At 35.7% G+C, this 18367-nt stretch overlaps 1 protein-coding gene and 3 non-coding genes across 6 annotated transcripts in view; all 4 read right to left on the bottom strand.

Annotated features, from left to right (window-relative positions):
• Positions 1 to 2954: 2954 nt before the first annotated feature.
• Positions 2955 to 3080, bottom strand: LOC114581050. The gene has a single exon (XR_003702856.1). It is a non-coding gene; the product is annotated as a small nucleolar RNA SNORD14 (small nucleolar RNA).
• A 198-nt stretch (positions 3081 to 3278) lies between these two features.
• On the bottom strand, positions 3279 to 3404 carry LOC114581051. The gene has a single exon (XR_003702857.1). It is a non-coding gene; the product is annotated as a small nucleolar RNA SNORD14 (small nucleolar RNA).
• Positions 3405 to 3491: 87 nt separating this feature from the next.
• On the bottom strand, positions 3492 to 3584 carry LOC114581052. The gene has a single exon (XR_003702858.1). It is a non-coding gene; the product is annotated as a small nucleolar RNA snoR8a (small nucleolar RNA).
• A 9173-nt stretch (positions 3585 to 12757) lies between these two features.
• Positions 12758 to 18367, bottom strand: part of LOC110115500 — a 42685-nt gene continuing 37075 nt past the window's right edge. For 2 of the 3 annotated variants that reach the window (XM_020848756.2, XM_028700321.1), the window contains one exon: positions 12779 to 13309. In XM_020848756.2, the coding sequence (XP_020704415.1) occupies positions 13294 to 13309 (16 nt within the window). In that variant the 3' untranslated portion in view covers positions 12779 to 13293. Of the gene's footprint in view, positions 13310 to 18367 lie in introns of all 3 variants that reach the window. The other variant, XM_028700322.1, reaches the window with a different exon arrangement.

Raw genomic sequence — 18367 nt, 5'->3', positions numbered from 1 at the left:
TATATATATATATATATATATATATATATACACATCATCCACAAATCAGCAAATTGAGTTAAAAACTTTCAAAATCAAATTCTGAACCATGCAAACTCAAATGGCAACAAACTTATAATTGAATTAATAATAATAATAATAATAGTTATGAATCATGACAGTCTACAACTAGTGCACTACAAGCGTGCGACACCGATAGGTAGGCGTAAGCAGGCATGTGGGCATGCCAGCTACTGAAAGCCTTATACCGCTTGAAAGTACGAGATGCTCCAAAAAGAGAGATGGATTAAGTATTTAAGAACTTATTTAACGAAAAAAAAAATTATAACTTGATGCGAAAACAAATTACATTCACAATAAAAAAATAAATTATCAATTTCACTTATGCAATTTATCATAAAAAAAATGTAGAAATAAAATCCAAAAATAATAATGGGAAGAACACGCCAAATTTATAATTGTTCGATTAAACCTTGACATAAATCCACTCTTCGAAAACACCCTCCGAGTATTAAACTAAACATTTAATGCCTATTCTCTAACCCTCACAATTAGACGAAAAAACCCTTACAAAATGACTTTCACCTTCCCCGGTGCAGCGAAAAGGCCGGGTCCTTTAACACCAAAGAGATCTTCTTCTTCCCAAAACTTCCCTCAAGACGAACATTAAATTCGATGGTACTAAGAAGCAAGCTTGCCAAAACAACCATTTGAAATCCTCTCCACACTCCCTTGAAACCCCCCCCCTCCAAAGATCTCGCTCTCTCAAATTCCAAACTTTGCACTCCCTTTCAAGATATTTTCAATTTTTTTGCATAAAACAAAATTTCAATAACTGCCAAAAACACTTACAAAGTTTTATGATAATGATTAAATAGAGTGCTTCAAAAACTCTAAAAATACAATTCAACCATCAAAGATCACAGTACAATCTCAAAAAAAGTTACATAGTATTATACTAGCAATTCAATTTACATGTTCATACGGTACAAAAATCAATTAGTACCATACAACCAATTCAATCAAAATGCAATTCGTCCAAGACGAAACATGAGAACCAAAATCATCTATGTTAATAGTGCAATACAATCCAATTCATACAATACGATCAAAATATCAAATTCAAACAAATTTTATTAACTAATCACAAGATAAAATTAGACAACATTTTAAACAACTTTTACATTTTTCTCTAATTTAATGGACAACGAACTTCCTAATTATAACACATAATCTAATCTTATATAATATTTATACTGTACAATATTACGAAATATTTAATTATTTTAGTTCCTCCTAATGAGGACTAGGAAACACATGCATTACGAAATAGTTAATTATCTCTCAGCCCAATAGTTAATTTCAATAAGCGTAAGCAGCTGCACTATACCAATCTTATTATTCCAAGAAGGTGATAAAAACCTAGCTTAAGCCTGCTGACAACATAGACATTAATAAGATCATGATAAAATTACACCCCCAACCCAACAACCATTAGAGGGTCTTGAATCAGATATTAGCAGCTCAACTCCTTCATCCATGCTTGTTTTACAAGAATAACTCTCATCAAGTTCGTATTTAAACAAGGAATGAGTAAAATAGGCTTCAAAAGTACAAACAATTTAACTCCGGCAAAATACAACAAAACTCCAAAATGCCATGGTGCTGCTCCAATCGAACTCCATTTTAAATACTTCTACGAAGTTAACAATCCTTCTCCCTTTCGCACGTCTTTTCGGTTGAGAGAGCAAAATAGCATAGGTGAACAGTACAACGCCAATATTAGCATTGCACTGTTCATCCGCAAGTAAACAACGGAAGATTTGACACTCTTAGAGCATCTGATGCCTCTCTAACAAGTCATAATGAATTTAAACAACAATAAGCTTATCTTGAATCTGACAGCATCATTTTGTACTAAAAAAATAATTTTATAAGATAACAAAAGAACTGTTCCAAAAGAAAACTAAAAAGTTTATTGAATACACACAAAATGACAATCATATAAAGCTTAATGAATTATAACAAATGCTAATATATTTGAACAGCAACATTACAACTTAATCACAAGCTAACCACACTTGCTATAGATACCGTTCTTACAAAAGATCTCATTTTTATTCAAACATCAATCACACCACTTAAATAAGGTTGCTCATGTTTATAAAAATGACTTGGGCAATACTTAGCACCAATGTTAAGGCACCCCAATCAATAACCCAACAACAAAAATAAGCTACATGTTTTCAAGGATTCAAGCTTAGTTTGAGGAGCAATTATTAGGTCCTTTCACTGGATATAGAGGAATGTTCGATTTTAGGCAAAAATAGGTCAAAAAGTACAAATACCGTGTTTTTTAAAAAAACTCGATATTTTTACAAAAAACTCGGTATTCGCACTTTTTTAGGCAAAACCGAACCTTCCTCTAAATCCTTGCACAGGACCAAATAAAAGTTCTAGTTTGAGAAGTCTTTTTTTTTTTTGCTTACTAAAACAACTTCGTAGTATAAAAATTTTAATTTTTATATTAAAATATTGCTTTATGAAACAATAAGTTTCATAATAAAACCATACTGATTACTCTCACAAACCTCATTGGCTTTGTTATCAAGAACTTCAAAGTCATTGATCTTATCAAGCATATTAAAACTCAAACCAACACATGCTAAGTATCATTTGAGCTCTTTTCTCTTTACATCTTGGCCAAGACTACAAGAGCCCTTGAAGAAGCTTGGAATCGCCATTAAACAACACATAAACAATTGATCATTATCATTAATACAAATCTTCTTAAAAAGTGATTTAATAATGATTCTCCTTAACAAAAATTGCAATCCCTTCATCAATACAATAAATAATGATCACAAATGTCACATCACTCGCTGAATCATAGCTTTTTATATACTTAAGCAATCAACTAAGGTAAGCTAATTAATGGTTTACATGTAATTGATGGCCTCAGACATCCAAGGAAGGAATATGTTGAAGCAGCATAAGCTCTCAAGCCTGGCAAGACGAAAGCTCTCAGGCGGCCACTGCGAATGTTTGAGAAACAAGCCTTGAGTCTGTCATCACAGGCTACAATTACTGTTCTTAATAATAAAAATCCTTATAACCTTCACTTACCTTTTAGAAAAAAGTTTTTCAATTATAAAGCAAGTAACATAATTTTACAAACGAATATATAGTATTTTTGTTCATGCTTAGCTTAGAAAAAAAATCACGAATTATGTCGATTTAGTAGATGAAAGCACGAAAATACAGAAGCATGGTTGATTAGCCTCAGACATCCAAGGAAGGAAATTTGTAAGCAGCAAAAGCTCTCAAGCCCGGTAAGGCGAAAGCTCTCAGGCGGCCACTGCGAATGTTTTGAGAAACAAGCCTTTGGTTTGTCATCATAGGCATACTCTTCTTACAATATCGCAAGATTACATAACAGATTTCTACAAATAGATAAATAATAAGTTTACAAAACATATTAATCAACTAATGGTGCTCATATTCTATGGGTGATTCGGTGTCTGTCATGCTAAAAGAAGCCTTGCAATTCAGAACGAGGAATTTTTTATAATCACAGCAACCATGAATAACTAGCATTAGAATGAGGACAAAGCAAAATAAAATTGTATGAACACATAGATTTGGAGAGAGCGAGGGATCTAAAGATCATAGAAGACGAAGAACAAACCTACTAGAAAAGTATCGAAAGAAGAACATACTGCGAACTGATAAATTGAATCATTCACCGTTCATTCTATGAAAAGAGAGACAAATTTTCTGCAAAAACTTCGAGAGAACAATTGATAAAGAAGCTCCTGGAGCTAGAACGAAAACCCTAAGAAGCACCAGGGAAAGTGCGGCGATATGTTGAGGCTGAGAGGTTAACCTCGGATTTATAGAAGAAAACCCTAGATGACCTTCAACAAGATGGGCTGGAACAGTCGGGGTATAGCCCATACAAAATAGCAGGTAAGCCCACAATTATGGGCTTTTCTAAATGTATTCGTTAGGCTTTTAGCATAAAGTATGTTTGTAGGTTTGAGAATATTAAAAAACAAGGCAATATATTTTAGGATCTATGTTGCACCGATACGGATACGGTGACACGGATACGACACATTACGGATACGGGACACAACAATTCTAAAACATACAGGATACGACATTATAATATATAAATCATATATAAAAAAAATGAAAGCAACATCATTTGTAGCATTGTATCTTATAATATCAAAATAAAAGTAATTATTAAATATTTAAATGTCTATTACAACAAAATAAACAAAAATATAAATTGTCTAGCATATGAAGTTTTTAATTAAAAGTACAAAGGATTGACACAATTAATCCACATGAATTTGAAACATTAATTTTTTTAATAAAAAGTATAGATATTTTACGCCTATGCCGGGGGTCCAAGGGGGCACTGCCCCCTGGCGGGGTTTGATCTGCAGTACCGATAAGTATCGAGCGGTACCAAGCAGTACCGAGCGGTACAGAGTATAGAGCAGTACTGAGTTCTAGTATCGCTCGGTACCGAGCAGTACCAATAAGTACCGAACAGTACCAAGTACCAAGCAGTACTGAGTTCTAGTATCGCTCGGTACCGAGCAGTACTGAATACTAAACAGTACCGAGTACTAAGCAGTATCGAGTACCAAGCGATACGCATGTCTGATACGCATGTCCGATCAAATTTAAATAATATTTTAATTGGACATGGCAAAGCCGTATCCGACACGTATCCATGCCGTATCGGAGGCGTACCCGTATCTGACACGTATCCGATACAGCATGCCTCATAAATATGCGTATCCGTGCAACATAGTTTAGAATATTCTGATTAAATTTAACTCAAGAAATAAAATATTCATTTTATTTTTTTCTCTCGACAAGGGAACCAATGCATAAAGATATTCACCACTTCACTCAACTTATGGTTAGAAATACGTCACTTTTATTAATAATTTCTCACTTATGTTAGATTTTTTTTATGTACATGAAATTAGAACTTTTTCATAAATTTATCACATTCAAAATAACGGCTGTAAAATAATTCAAATTCCAAATAAAAAGAAATCACCGGTAATTGCTTACAATTAGGAGTATCAATATTTGATCCAACCCAAAAATCCGGATCGAATCCGACCCGAAAATTTCGGGTTCGGGTCAAGGTTAGGGAGTTCGACCCGTTTGTAAAACCGAGTCGGGTTCGGGTTGACCGGGAAACCCGAAATCAACCCGATTTGACCCGTTTTAATTAATTTATGAGGGTTTTAATGAATTTTTATGAAATAAGTAAATGATATTTTAAAAAATTATAAACATTATTGCCCAAATTAAATTAATGTTGATTTATTTTAAATTAATTGAAATAAATCTTACCTTAATTTGATTTAGATTTAAATAAATTGAATTAAATAAAAAAATTTAATAAAATATACCCGAATCGGGTTGGGTTCGGGTTGACCCGGACCCAAAGCGGGTCGGGTTGAATAGTATCGGGTCAATTTTGGGTTGGACCCGAACCCGACCCATGACCCAATTTTAACAGTCCTACTTACATTACTATTTAGCTACTCATTGCATTATAGGCCAACGAACATACCCCTAAACCCTCAAACAAAATAACACTTTTAATTCAAAATTTTGTTGTCAATAATAGTTAAGAATTTTTTATGGAGTTAATTGATAGGACTCATTACCACTAGATTTTGAATAAATCCTTTAATGCTATTTTGTATACTAAAAATTTTGTCCCACTTGCTGAGAAAAAAAAGTTAATCATAATTTAATAATAGTTATATTTTACATCAAACTATGATATATAATCATTTTAGAAAAAATTATCATATTTTAATTATATATAAATATAATTGATACGCCGTCAAAAAATTATCTTGATCGGGCACGAATCTCGATGCAAAATCAAGTTGGAAACTTCAAAAATTAATTCGGAGACTATCAGAACTCTGATTTCAGCAAACTTACAGTCAAACTGAGCGTCTCGGAAATAAGAACCCAACGACACCAAATTCGACTCAATCCAAGCCCCAATGAGCACAAATAAAAGACCTGAAGCGCCGTTGGAAGGTTCAAACAACAATTCGGGTTATCAAACGGTTTTCAAACATTACATGCTTATAGTCGAATCGAGCGGCTCGACGAGACAAATCCAACAAGCCCAAGATCACTGAATTCCGACATCAATAAGACATTCAAATGTCCATCAAACGATTCATGATCAAGGGATTCAACATCAGCCATCCATTCAACCACTCCCCATTTACCCTTGATCTCTCACATATTTACATGTCATGCCATTCCCAAAATCTATAAATAGAGCTCCCTCTCCTCTTAAAAAAGGACCCCCTAAGCCTAAGGAAAAAAGAGAGATCAGAGATCGCTCTTGCTTCCTTGCCTCCTCGACCACCGCTGGAATTTCGCCGGACCACCACCGGAGTTCCGTCGAACCCCCGCTGGTCCACCACCGTCGGACTTTCACCGGACCACCACTTAAGGCCCTCACATCAGCCGGACCACCGCCTGACGCCATTGCTCCGTCGAGCCACCATTTAAGGCCCTCGCCTCCCCTGGACCACCGCCTGATGCTGTTGCTCCGTCGGACCACCACTTAAGGCCCTGACCTCAGCCGGACCACCGTCTGACGCCGTTACTCCGCCGGACCACCACTTGAGGCCCTCACCTCCGCCGGACCACCGCCTGACGCCGTTGCTTCGCCTGACCACCGCCTAAAATCGTTGCTCCTCCGAACCACCACTTAAGGCCCTCACCTCCAATGGACCACCGCCTAACGCCATTGCTCCACCGAACCACCATTTAAGGCCCTCGCCTCCGTCGGACCACCGCCTGACATCTTTGCTCCGCCGGACCACCACTTGAGACCCTCACCTCCGCTGGACCACCGCCTAACGCCATTGCTCCATCGGACCACCACTGAAGGCTCTCACCTCTGCCGGACCACCGCCTAACGCTGTTTCTCCGCCAAACCACCACTTTAGGCCCTCACCTCCGTCGGACCACCGCTTGACGTTGTTGCTCCGCCGAACCACCATTTAAGGCCCTCGCCTCCACCGGACCACCGCCTGACGTTGTTACTCCGCCTGACCTCCACTTGAGGCCCTCACCTCCACCGGACCACCGCCTGACGCCATTGCTCTGCCGGACCACCACTTAAGGCCCTCACCTCCGCAGAACCACCGCCTGACTCTGTGCTCCGCCGCACCCCCACTTAAGGCCCTCACCTCCGCCGGACCACCGCATGACGATGTTGCTCCGCCAGACACCACCTGAGGTCCGGACCTTTGCTGGACCACCATATGAGGTCCGGACTTCCATCGGATCACTAGCTAAGGCCCAGACTTCAGCCGTACCACCACTTGAGACTCTTTGCTCCACCAGGCCACTACCTAAGGTTCGGACTTCCGCCGGACTGTCACTTGAGGCCCCGAGCTCCACCAGGCCACCACCTGATGGCCCGGAGTTCTACGGAAGTACCATCCTTCTACTATGGTCTTTCAGACTCCTATCTCCTACCGACTACGGTCCTCTCAACCTTCGTCGCCTACTATGGTCACTCCGACCTCCATCACCAGACAACGGACTTTCAGACCCTAGTCTCTTGCCAACTACGGTCTTCCAGACTCCTATTTGCTGCCGACTATGGTCCTCTCGACCTCCGTAGCCTACTATGGTCACTCCGACCTCCATCACCAGACAACAATCTTTTAGAACCCGGTCTCCTGCTAACTGCGGTCCTTCCAACCTCCATCGCCAGATGACGGTCTTACAGACCTCGATCTCCTGCCGACTACGATCCTCACGACTTTTGTCGCCTACTACGGTCCTTCCGACCTACATCACCAGACAATTGTCTTCCTGACCCCAATCTCCTACCAAATACGGTTTTCCGGACCCCCGTCTCATACCAACTACGGCCCTTCCAACCAACCAAACATTTATATTATTGTAACTCCCACTATGTAATGCGCTCTATATGATGTACATTTGTACCATCAAGCTAATGCCTTCTCCCAAGGAAGGGCCTCATTTGTAATCGACTGCAAATACGAGTGGATTCATTCAAACTGAGCCAGGCCCCATGATTTTTCCCCCTTTTTCAGGGGTTTCCATGTAAAAACTCTGTTGTTTCTTATGAATGATACACACTCTCTCTTATCTGATTGCGTGCTGAATCTTCGTACAATGCTAAGGCATTAAACTATATACTTCTTCTATCGCCACGAATACTCCAGGACGCAACAATAATAATTATTAATAAAATTAAATATATATTTTTTATTTTTATATTAATGATAACAATTTCAAAGAAAATCCAAGTTTATATAAAATAGAAATATATTATAAATTATCAATCTAACTTTTGAAGCCTTATTCCTCTCCTAAATTCTAAAAATCCTCTTAGCATCATCAAAATATATTATTGTGAAAAATGATAAAATGCTCTTTACATTTGAGGCCAAGGAAGATCTTGTCATAAAAGGGATAATGTTATTAGAGAATCATTACAAATTTATATTTTCATAATCACTTTAGATGCACATTTAGTAGAAATGAATAAAGATCTAAAGAACACGTCATTTGCATTAGATCCTCGAGATGGATATCGATCATTCAAAATTTTAAAGAAAAAAAAATTTATGTTCAGATTAGATTAGTCAAGACAATGTTACAAAATAAGATGGAAGAGATTTTTCTTGGGAATTCATTCATAATAATTATTGAAAAGGATAATGCAATGAGTCTTGACATAGAGCATTTAATTGATTATGTTGATACAATGAAGAAATATAGGCATGAATTTAGGGGGTGCAACCGAGTCAAGCCGATTCGCGAGCCTGCTCGGGCTCGACTCGTTAAAAGGCTCGAAAAGTCGAGCTTATCGAGCTCTCGAGTCAAGCTCGAACACAAATTCAAGCTTATTGAGCTCGAGTTCGAACAACCACCAGCTTGACTTGCAAGCTGGTTGAGCAGCTCGCGAAACTGTGGGCGGGAAAATGAAATCGGAGCTCAGGTGGGTGGGAAAAAGAAACTCGGAGTCTGAGAAGACCTTGAGACGTAGAAGACTGTAAAGCACATGATGTTACCTCATGACAGAGCAGTGAGATGCAACCTCAGGAGCTCGAGCAGACCTTGGGGCTGAACTAGTGAACACGAGATGCAAGCTGAACCTCTAGACAGTGAGACTTACGCGATTAGACCTCAGAGAGGCGAGATGCGACCTCGAGACCTCAAGACTGAGCTGGCGAGCGTGCCCTCCGGACCTTGAGCATACCTCGAGATGGAACTAGTGAACGCAACCGAACCTAGGGAAGAGATTCGTGAGCTGCTCAACGAGCCGCTCGACGTGAGATCAATCCAGCTCGATCTCCACTCAACTTCGAGCTTGGTATTTGACAGTTGAGCTCGACTTGAACATCCCCTAACTCGAGCTCGACTCAACTTATTTGCACCCCTAGATGAATTTAAGATGCCTAACCACAATGGCTAGATTAAAAGTTTAATTTTTATTATTTTATAGGTTAATCTTACCTAACATTTTTCGTTTACTTAGGCTTCGTTTGGGACAGCTTTTTTATTGCTTTATAAAACGGAGTTTTAGTACAAAAATAAAAAATTTTGTATTAAAACTCCGTTTTAGAAAGCAGTAAAAAAGCCATCCCAAACGAAGCCTTAATTTAGCTCAAAAAAGTTGAAAATTTTATTTTAATTCCCTTTGTTGATTTTTTATTTTACTACCACTTTTCTTAAAATATGATTCAATCCCGGGTTATGATATACTTCAAATAAATTGTGCATTCTTAAGAAAATAAATAATGAGTATCAATGTTTAAATTTACGCAATTGGGTATTGAAGTGTTTCTTATTTGAGAGACGAAGCGAAAGCCTTAAAATAAAATAAAAATTATGTAAAGTGAAAAAAAAAAGTGAAAAATGATTTTTTATGCAGTGTATGCCTAAATAACATTTTAAAAAATGACATATTAATTTTCTATTAAATTATGAAGAAACAAATTTGCATACATATGAAACAAAATATTAAATGAGACGTAAAGTGTTAAGTGATAAATTGCATGAAATAGAATCAAAATTCAAATATTTCAAGAGAAAGACAACATAAAATATAGAAATTTCATAAAAATATCATATACTATCAAGTTCAACTCAAAATTACTATCTTTCTCAGTTCGATATTCATGCACATTTAATTACTAAAAAAATTGAAATAGTTGACAACAACTCATAAATCACTTGTGCTGTCATCACTAATCGGATGCCAATTCGAACGCATCATGTCACTCAATGCACTGTGTAATAGATGATATAGCGGGTCCCGTAATAATTTCAATATACACATGCAATCATACTGTAACAATCGTAGGAGGATGACTAGCATTCCATTCAAACATATGCTCCTACTTAATGTAGCATTTTCATGTATTTCTATATGTAGACATTTTAAAAGAAAAAAAAAATATAAATTCTAAACTATCCATCGCATACTGTCAAAGTACATTGCATTTAATAAAGGAACATACATTTACCTGTCTAAAACACCTAAAAGAATATAATTTCTATTAACTAACATTAATTCATTTTCATTAAATTAGCATTTTAATATCATTATTTTTGGATTTAAATAAACCCTAAAATTTTAAAATACAGATTTTGGTCTAATCCTATGATTTGCCCTTTTTACCCATTTACAATTGCATAATTTAATTTAAAGTAACTTAACTTTTTTTTGTTTTGCCCTAAAACCCCAAATTTGGAAATCTAATTTCCATTATTTTTATCACATATTCATGCTAAAACCTCCCGTTTACCTAATTAACACTTGGGTCATACTTATTTTCAATTTTTTTTTTAAATTAAAGATTAAAAAAATATAAAACTGTGAAAAATCCAAATTTTCTCTTAAAAATATTCCTAGGATTATTAGGAATAACATTTATTAAGGCATCCTCAAAGAAATCGAATTTTGAAAAAGCCATTATTTTAGAAATCTCAAAATATTTGGAAGAAAATTAAAATTAAGGTTTAAAATTCATCATTAAGCTTCCCTAAACATTATCCTTTTAAAATTTTCAAATTTCGGAAAACTCTAGATTTTCAACCTAAGAAAATCAAAGCGAAAAGAAGAAATCTTTGGTTTAGGAACATACTTCTTCTTTCTTAAGGCTTCCCCTTCGATTCCCCCAAAAATTGTCGGCCGCCGCTTGCCCGAAGTCCCTTGCCGCCTCCCTCTCCCTCTCTTCAGCCAAATAAGAAAATACACAGGAAATGAAGGGACCAAAAGTTTCGGTCCTTTTAGGCTATTTGGGCAATTGGGGAAAAGCCAATTTATGCATGTGCCCTTACATGCTTAAGATTCATTGAGAGTAGGATGAGCTATTTAGTAATTTGTCTTTAAATAAACTTTGTCAAATTTTAATTTCAAATTCATATGAAATTAACCCTAAGTCCTTCAGACCAAATTTAATCAAAATTTGATGTAAAATTTATAAAATTTGTTTCGTTGAACTCTGAAAACTTCGAAAATTCATCTATTTTCGTCGCGGTGAATCACAACGTGTCGCGATGCTATGATTCGACATTTTCAAATTTTACATCGAAAGGTCAATATTTTATGTGATCAAACCATCTAAGACAACTCTCTCTAATCTTATTTGGCACTAGAGCTACTCCAACATTTTCACGTATATACTCGTTTCGCATTCTATCTCTAAAAGTAAAGCCACTAATCCACCTGAGCATTCTTATATGTGCAACTCGTAACTTATTTTATGTTTCACTTTTAATGCCATCATTCTACACCATAAAGCATTGCAGGTCTCATCATCATCATATAGAATTTTCCCTTAAATTGGAAGGGTATTTTTCTATCACACAACAGCCTGAAGCATTCCTCCAATTCAACCATCAAAATTGAATTCTACTTGTAATATCCCCATCTATTTCCATCACTTTGAACAATAAACCCTAGATGTCTAAAATGAGATATCATGATCCAAACTATGGTTATTAAAATGTAGAAGTTGAATAAATTGCAGATCATAGACTTAGTCCTCCTAAGAAGTAAAACTCTCTCATGTCAGGAGGAGAAAGATTCAAATAAGCATATATTGTAGAGGGAATACACAGACCATCTATAAAGCTTAGACTATCCTCTATGGCAATAGTTCATAGGGGCAAGTCATAAGGGATGAGAGGAATTAGTAATGGATTGAACTTGACCAAAAAAGGGCCATCATGAGGCAATTTAAATGGCTCCACATAGAAAATCACTTACAATCTAATGCTGCATTTTGATAATGTAAGATCTACAGTATGTGCTAAAAATATGACAAAACATTTGACAATGCAAGCAGAGCCTCCCTCCATTCTATAAATCAGCTGAGGCATGCAAGAATGATAAATTATTCATGAACAAAATAAATATGTGCAAACAGACCAAATGAAAAATTGTAAGCATGAATTTAACTCTATTAGACCGTATTCAATGAGTTTGACTTTGCTTATACACTACTTTAAAGTGATTTTGGATTATCTGATAAAAGTTAGAATATCTTCTGTTTAATGTCCTGATTGATTCAAGGATAGTTCAGTAAAAAATGCGTTACAAGGAATTATTAAACACATAAATTGCATAATCTGTAAAAATGAGAGATGAGCATACTGTAAAGGTCTTCATTTCCCAAACACATGTAGCTAATCTTGGAGGTACTACTTGTTATTGCAAGAGAGAGAATTCAGCTCTTCATTTCTTTCAAGTTAAAGAAACAAAATTCTGCTCCAGGATACAAAATTCATGATGTCAACAATGTATAAAACACTAGTAAGTTGACAAAAGAAGAATGCCAGCAAATTACTGTTGCTGGATGAAATATTTACATAGGCATAAGCTACCACGGTTGTGAAAAAAAAAACAAGTGTAATGGCTTTCTATGCATGCATTCGGGGATTGGGAGAGAGCAGCACCTTCTGAAAAAAAAAAAAGAAAGCTGCGCCCTTTTCCTATTATTTTCGCCACATTTGGAGCCCCAATACAGAAGGATGAGGATCGAGTAGCTGGGATGCCATTTGAAGCCTCAAGCTGAAAGAGCGGGGATTTAGGTTTCGTTTGGGATGACTTTTTTACTGCTTCTTAAAGCAGTTTTTGAGTGCAAAAATTTTAACTTATGTACTAAAAAGCTGCTTTAAGAAGCAATAAGAAAGCCATCCTAAATGAAGCCTTAATGTTGAAAGCTATGGAGATTGATTCCTGCATGAGACAATAAAACCCCACAAAATAGCTTTATGTTGGTTGGCTGCAAAATAGAGAACTTTGAACTAAGCTAATTCATGTATTGAAGTTGAAGGAGCATAGATTCTGTGAGATGATGAAGCAAACTAGCCATGTACATATTATGAAATCTTATGGAACAGGAAGTGAAACAATCAAATGACCTACCTATAGCAGATCAGGCAATTCTACATGCACTTCCATAAAAAGAAATGTTGAGAGCGGAAAAGTTGGTTATATTTCATTAAAACAATAGAAAATATCCTCAATTAGAGGATAAAATTATACATAAAAATATATCTATGGTTAATTGACTAATTAAAAGTTTCCTATAATACTACTTTCCAACACTCTCCTTCAAGCTAGAGCAGAGATATCAATTAGCTCTAGCTCGTCACATAACTTGAAAAATTAAAGTGGACTCATAACCTTGGTAAAAACATTTACTAGTTTTTTTGAACTAGGATCATAAGGTGTAACAATCTTCTTTGTTAGTAATGCTTCTAAAATAAAATAGCAATCAAGCTCAATGCATTTTATTCTTTTATGAAACACATGATTACTAATAATGTAGATAACAACACGGTTGATATAATTTAAAATGAGAAGTTGATATATTGCAAAGCCAATTTCATTACGAGGATTTTAACCTACATCATTTCACATATAGATTGTGCTATGTGTTTGTATTCATCAACAACTCTTGAGTTTTGCCACCATAGTTTGCTTATTGTTCTTAGATATAACAAAATTGCCTCAAACAAAGATGAAGTACTCAGATATGGACCTAGCATAGTCAACGTTTTCCTATTAACATGTCAATAATTTGTATAAGTCATTCTCGTGATTCCTAGTTTATTTGAGGAAACTAAAACAACTTCACCATGTTTCTGTTTAAAAGTTTGCATAAGTATGCACAATCCCAACAACAACTGATCTATCTGGTATAATGACAGTCCGACCAATCTTTAATAATAAGAAACAACTTCAAAGAACTTACCTTTATCTATAATTTTCTAAATGCCAATAAGTTTTTCAATCACTTTATTTTTTAGAAGTTTGTATGTGTTGACTAACAGCTCAAAAAGCAAAGATATATCTGGTGAAATGGCAGAGGGTGCATAGATTTCCAACCAATAATCGATAACCAGGCACATCTTCAAAAATCTCCTCTTTATTTGTAATTTTTTTGCTTGTCAATGGAGTGTCAATAGTTTACAACTAACAAATTAATTTCTTCAAAAAAGGCATTCTAAAAGACAATGGTAGTCTTAATTTGCTGTGGATAAACTCGATGCCCGAAAAATCCACCTAGATCTTTAGTCAAAAAAATATTGAATGTAGTACTTTAATTCTATGAAGGTATAAAGGAAATGAATAGTAGGATCATAAGAACAATAGTATTTTTGGAAAATAAGCCCAAAAAATATGTACCCAATGACACAAGGAGAGAGTTGGCTGTCAGTACGAAAGGAATGAACAAAATATAGGCATCCGAAAACTTTATGAGTAAGAGAAAATGAGGACTGCCCAGGATGCAAGACAGAGTGGGGGTGATGTTACCAAGAATAATTGAAGGGAGATTATTAACTAGATAGTAGTCGTTAACTCAGCATCACCTTAGAATTATTGTAGAAAATTCATTTGAAACTTCAAAATACGGACTAAGTGAAGTAAATGATGATGCTTATGTTCTACAATCTCATTTTGTTGAGATATATGGAGATGAGGCTACTGAATGATTTTATTATCAACACACAAAAAATCAAGTTAAAACTGTATAAATTCCAAGGAATTATCAATGTAAAGTGTCTTGATTGTAATAGAAAATTGAACTTTAATTTCCTGATAAAATCTGTGAAATACATATCGACCCTAAGAATAGCAATTAAATAAATAAACCTAAGTAATACGAGAAAGATCATTAATAAAATAAAAAAATTTAAAACTCACACAGATAAGCAACGGAAAATTTTTCTAGTGGGGCATAAATTAAAATTTCCAAATATGCGCTCAATTTTTTTCATCCATGCTTGAGACTGACATTAATAGCTTTAAAGCATGTCTTATTCAAACTTATTATTTAAAAAGATAAAATATAATATAAAAAAAACTAATAATTTATAATGCATATTCTTCATATTCTGAAAAAGTTAAATGATTATTTTATTATCAATACAATCAAATATTTATTTCTCAATATAAATGATTAAAAGTTACTCATCAATAATCTCTAATTTTATTTTTTTGTCAATTTTTCATAATAGGTATGATAGAAAAAGCTCTTTCAACTTATTTTCTATGCAATGATCTTAAAACAAATTCTAAATATTCCATATAAAAATCAGAGCTATAAAAATTGTTTCGCTCCCACAGGCCCCCTTAGCTTCGCTCATGCGGATAAGGATATAAGACTTAGTGATGCAGGACTAATTAGATGCGATGATTATTTAGTCATTTAGGCATTGCACAACTCTTAGATTAGAATAAATTCCGGAAACAATTACTTAGCAACTCTCAACGAAGATTCAAAACAAATAAGGAAATGATTTGCTTAGGCGAATTTACATGCTCTGAATTTTGAAACTTTCAAAATAGATAAGAACAACACACAACGCAAACAGTAGGCTTCAAATTAAATCCCTAATCTAACAATGAGACGTAGGATGCATAGAAGATTACACTCAATTCCTACAAATGACTAAGCTTGGCAAGAGCAATTTGTAGGAGCTTTCGTGATTACAATCAACCAATTGAGAATTTAGAGTTAGAAGAAATTGAATACAAATGGAGAAGAGGAAGACCTTTGCTCAAGAAGACATGGAGATCCGTCACTTGATGCCTTTAACGTCTTCGTCCATGGCTTCCTTTGATGCAAATAAGATGCGTCTCTTGAATAGTCACAAAGAGAAAGAAGTTTCTCTTGATACTGGGTTGGGAAACAACTTCCAATTGTAGCTCTCAAAACCTGAATTTGAGCTCAGATTTTGCTCCAGAAATATGAGAAAATTCTCAGATTTTTTATGCACGGGATGTGCTTGGAAGAAGAGAACTCAAGGCATTCAATGGCTTGGCCTAAGGAGAGGAAAAGAACTGTTGGTGAGAGGGGAGGATCGGCAAGGTAAAGCAAATCCAGGAAACAGGAGGGGCGGCGGGATGATAAACGGTGGAGAGGGAATTGATTTCCTGATTTAATGTCTTAAATTAGGAAATCAAATAAATTAAGACAGATGTAGGGAATTTCGGCTAAGTGATAAAGGGGGAATTTGAAAATATTCCAAAGTGGACTAAGAGTCAATTAGGAAATAATTCCTCATTGGCCATAGAGGGGAGCCGGCAGTAAACATGGGTGAGGGGGGGAATTAATGAGAGGATTTTGATCTCCTAATTTGGTTTTAGGCTTTAGGAAATATTTAATCAAATCCAATTTGAATTAAAATTTCAAAATAGATATGAGTTAAAACTTTCCTAAAATAGGTGACTTAAATTAGGAAAGATTTTGAAATTCAAACTTGATTGATTTTGAATTTCAGAATTTTCCACAAGTGGTCTCCAACCTAATTAGGAAACTCAAAGGTGAAGGGAAGTGGAGTGTGGCCGGCGGCTATGGGGCTAGGCCGGCGGCAAGAAAAGGTTTTGGGCAAAGTGGCCGGGGCTATGGGGGATTTTAGTGGAGCTTGGTGTGTGGAGGAAATTGAGGGAAGTTTGGTGGAGTTGGACGTGACGAAGACGAGTGATGGAAGGTGGCGAGGGAAGACGAAAATACAAAGAGAAAACCACGAACCCGGCCGTATCCAAGGTTGGTGGGTGATGCGCCAATCTCCCTCTCCAAGGGATCTCTCCAAAGCTCTCTAAGAACTCTCAAATGCTCTCAAGCACAAGTGCAGGAAAAATTCTTAAATTCATTCATTCATTCATTAACTTGAAAATAAAACAAAGGGGCTTTAAATAGCCTCATACAAAAGACTCTAACTGACATGACACAATTGCCCTTAGGCTTACACATGAGCATTCCCATACAAAGGGGTACAAAGGGAAATAAAATAAACACTCATAAGCAAATAATAAAATGCATGAAAACAAAATACATCGACTCAAAAATATAACGACTCGATCGTGGCCGTAGATTGGCGGCCACGTCGCTGGTAAACTCTCCATGATTATCTGATGTCCCCATCACTTAGACCCCAGAGTAACCTCAAAGAGGAAAAAGCTTTTTAAAGAGAGCAAAATGTTAAAACTTAAAATATAAGATATAGGCATGAGATTTTTTTTTTTTTTGAAAGGTGGAATGAATGAAATTTTTTACCTTCTTTAAAGTGTCGTGAAACACAACAATCTATGCAATAAAATGTTCAAGACTATTAAATAACCAACAACAACACCATAAAACATTTATCCACTATGTGGGGTCAGCTATATGAATCATTTTTCTCCATTATGTCATGTTAAGAGTCAAATTTTCATTTAAATCTAAGAAAAAATAACATTTCTAATATTTTCTAACCAAGTCTTTTTAGGTTTTCTTCTACCTTTCTTAAATTAGGACAAATATAATACATCTACTCTCCTAATCGGGTCATTGAAAGGCCGACGTTTTATGTGAACAAACCATCTAAGACAACTCTCTCTAATCTTATCTGAAACTGGAGCTACTCCAAACTTTTCACATATATACTCATTTCACATTCAGTCTCTAAGAGTGAAGCCACTCATCCACCTGAGTATCCTCATTTATGCAACACTTAACTTAATTTTATACTTCTCTTTTAATGGCCTACATTTTGCGTCATAAAACACTGCAGGTCTCACCACTATCTTATAAAATTTTCCCTTAAATTTGAGGGGTATTGTTTTATCACACAACAAACCTGATGCATTCCTCCACTTCAGCCATCTAACTTGAATTATACTAATAATATCCCCATCTATTTCACCATCACTATGAACAATAGACTCAAGATATCAAAAACGTGTACTCCTATTAATGACTTGATTGTCCAAAGTCACAATCCCCACAGTAGATATATTATTATT

The sequence above is a fragment of the Dendrobium catenatum genome, unplaced genomic scaffold, assembly GCF_001605985.2.
Source record: "Dendrobium catenatum unplaced genomic scaffold, ASM160598v2 fragScaff_scaffold_1483, whole genome shotgun sequence".
Taxonomy (NCBI): Eukaryota; Viridiplantae; Streptophyta; class Magnoliopsida; order Asparagales; family Orchidaceae; genus Dendrobium; species Dendrobium catenatum.
Note: the sequence above shows the minus strand (reverse complement) of the source record. Positions and strands in the feature narration are given on the sequence as shown.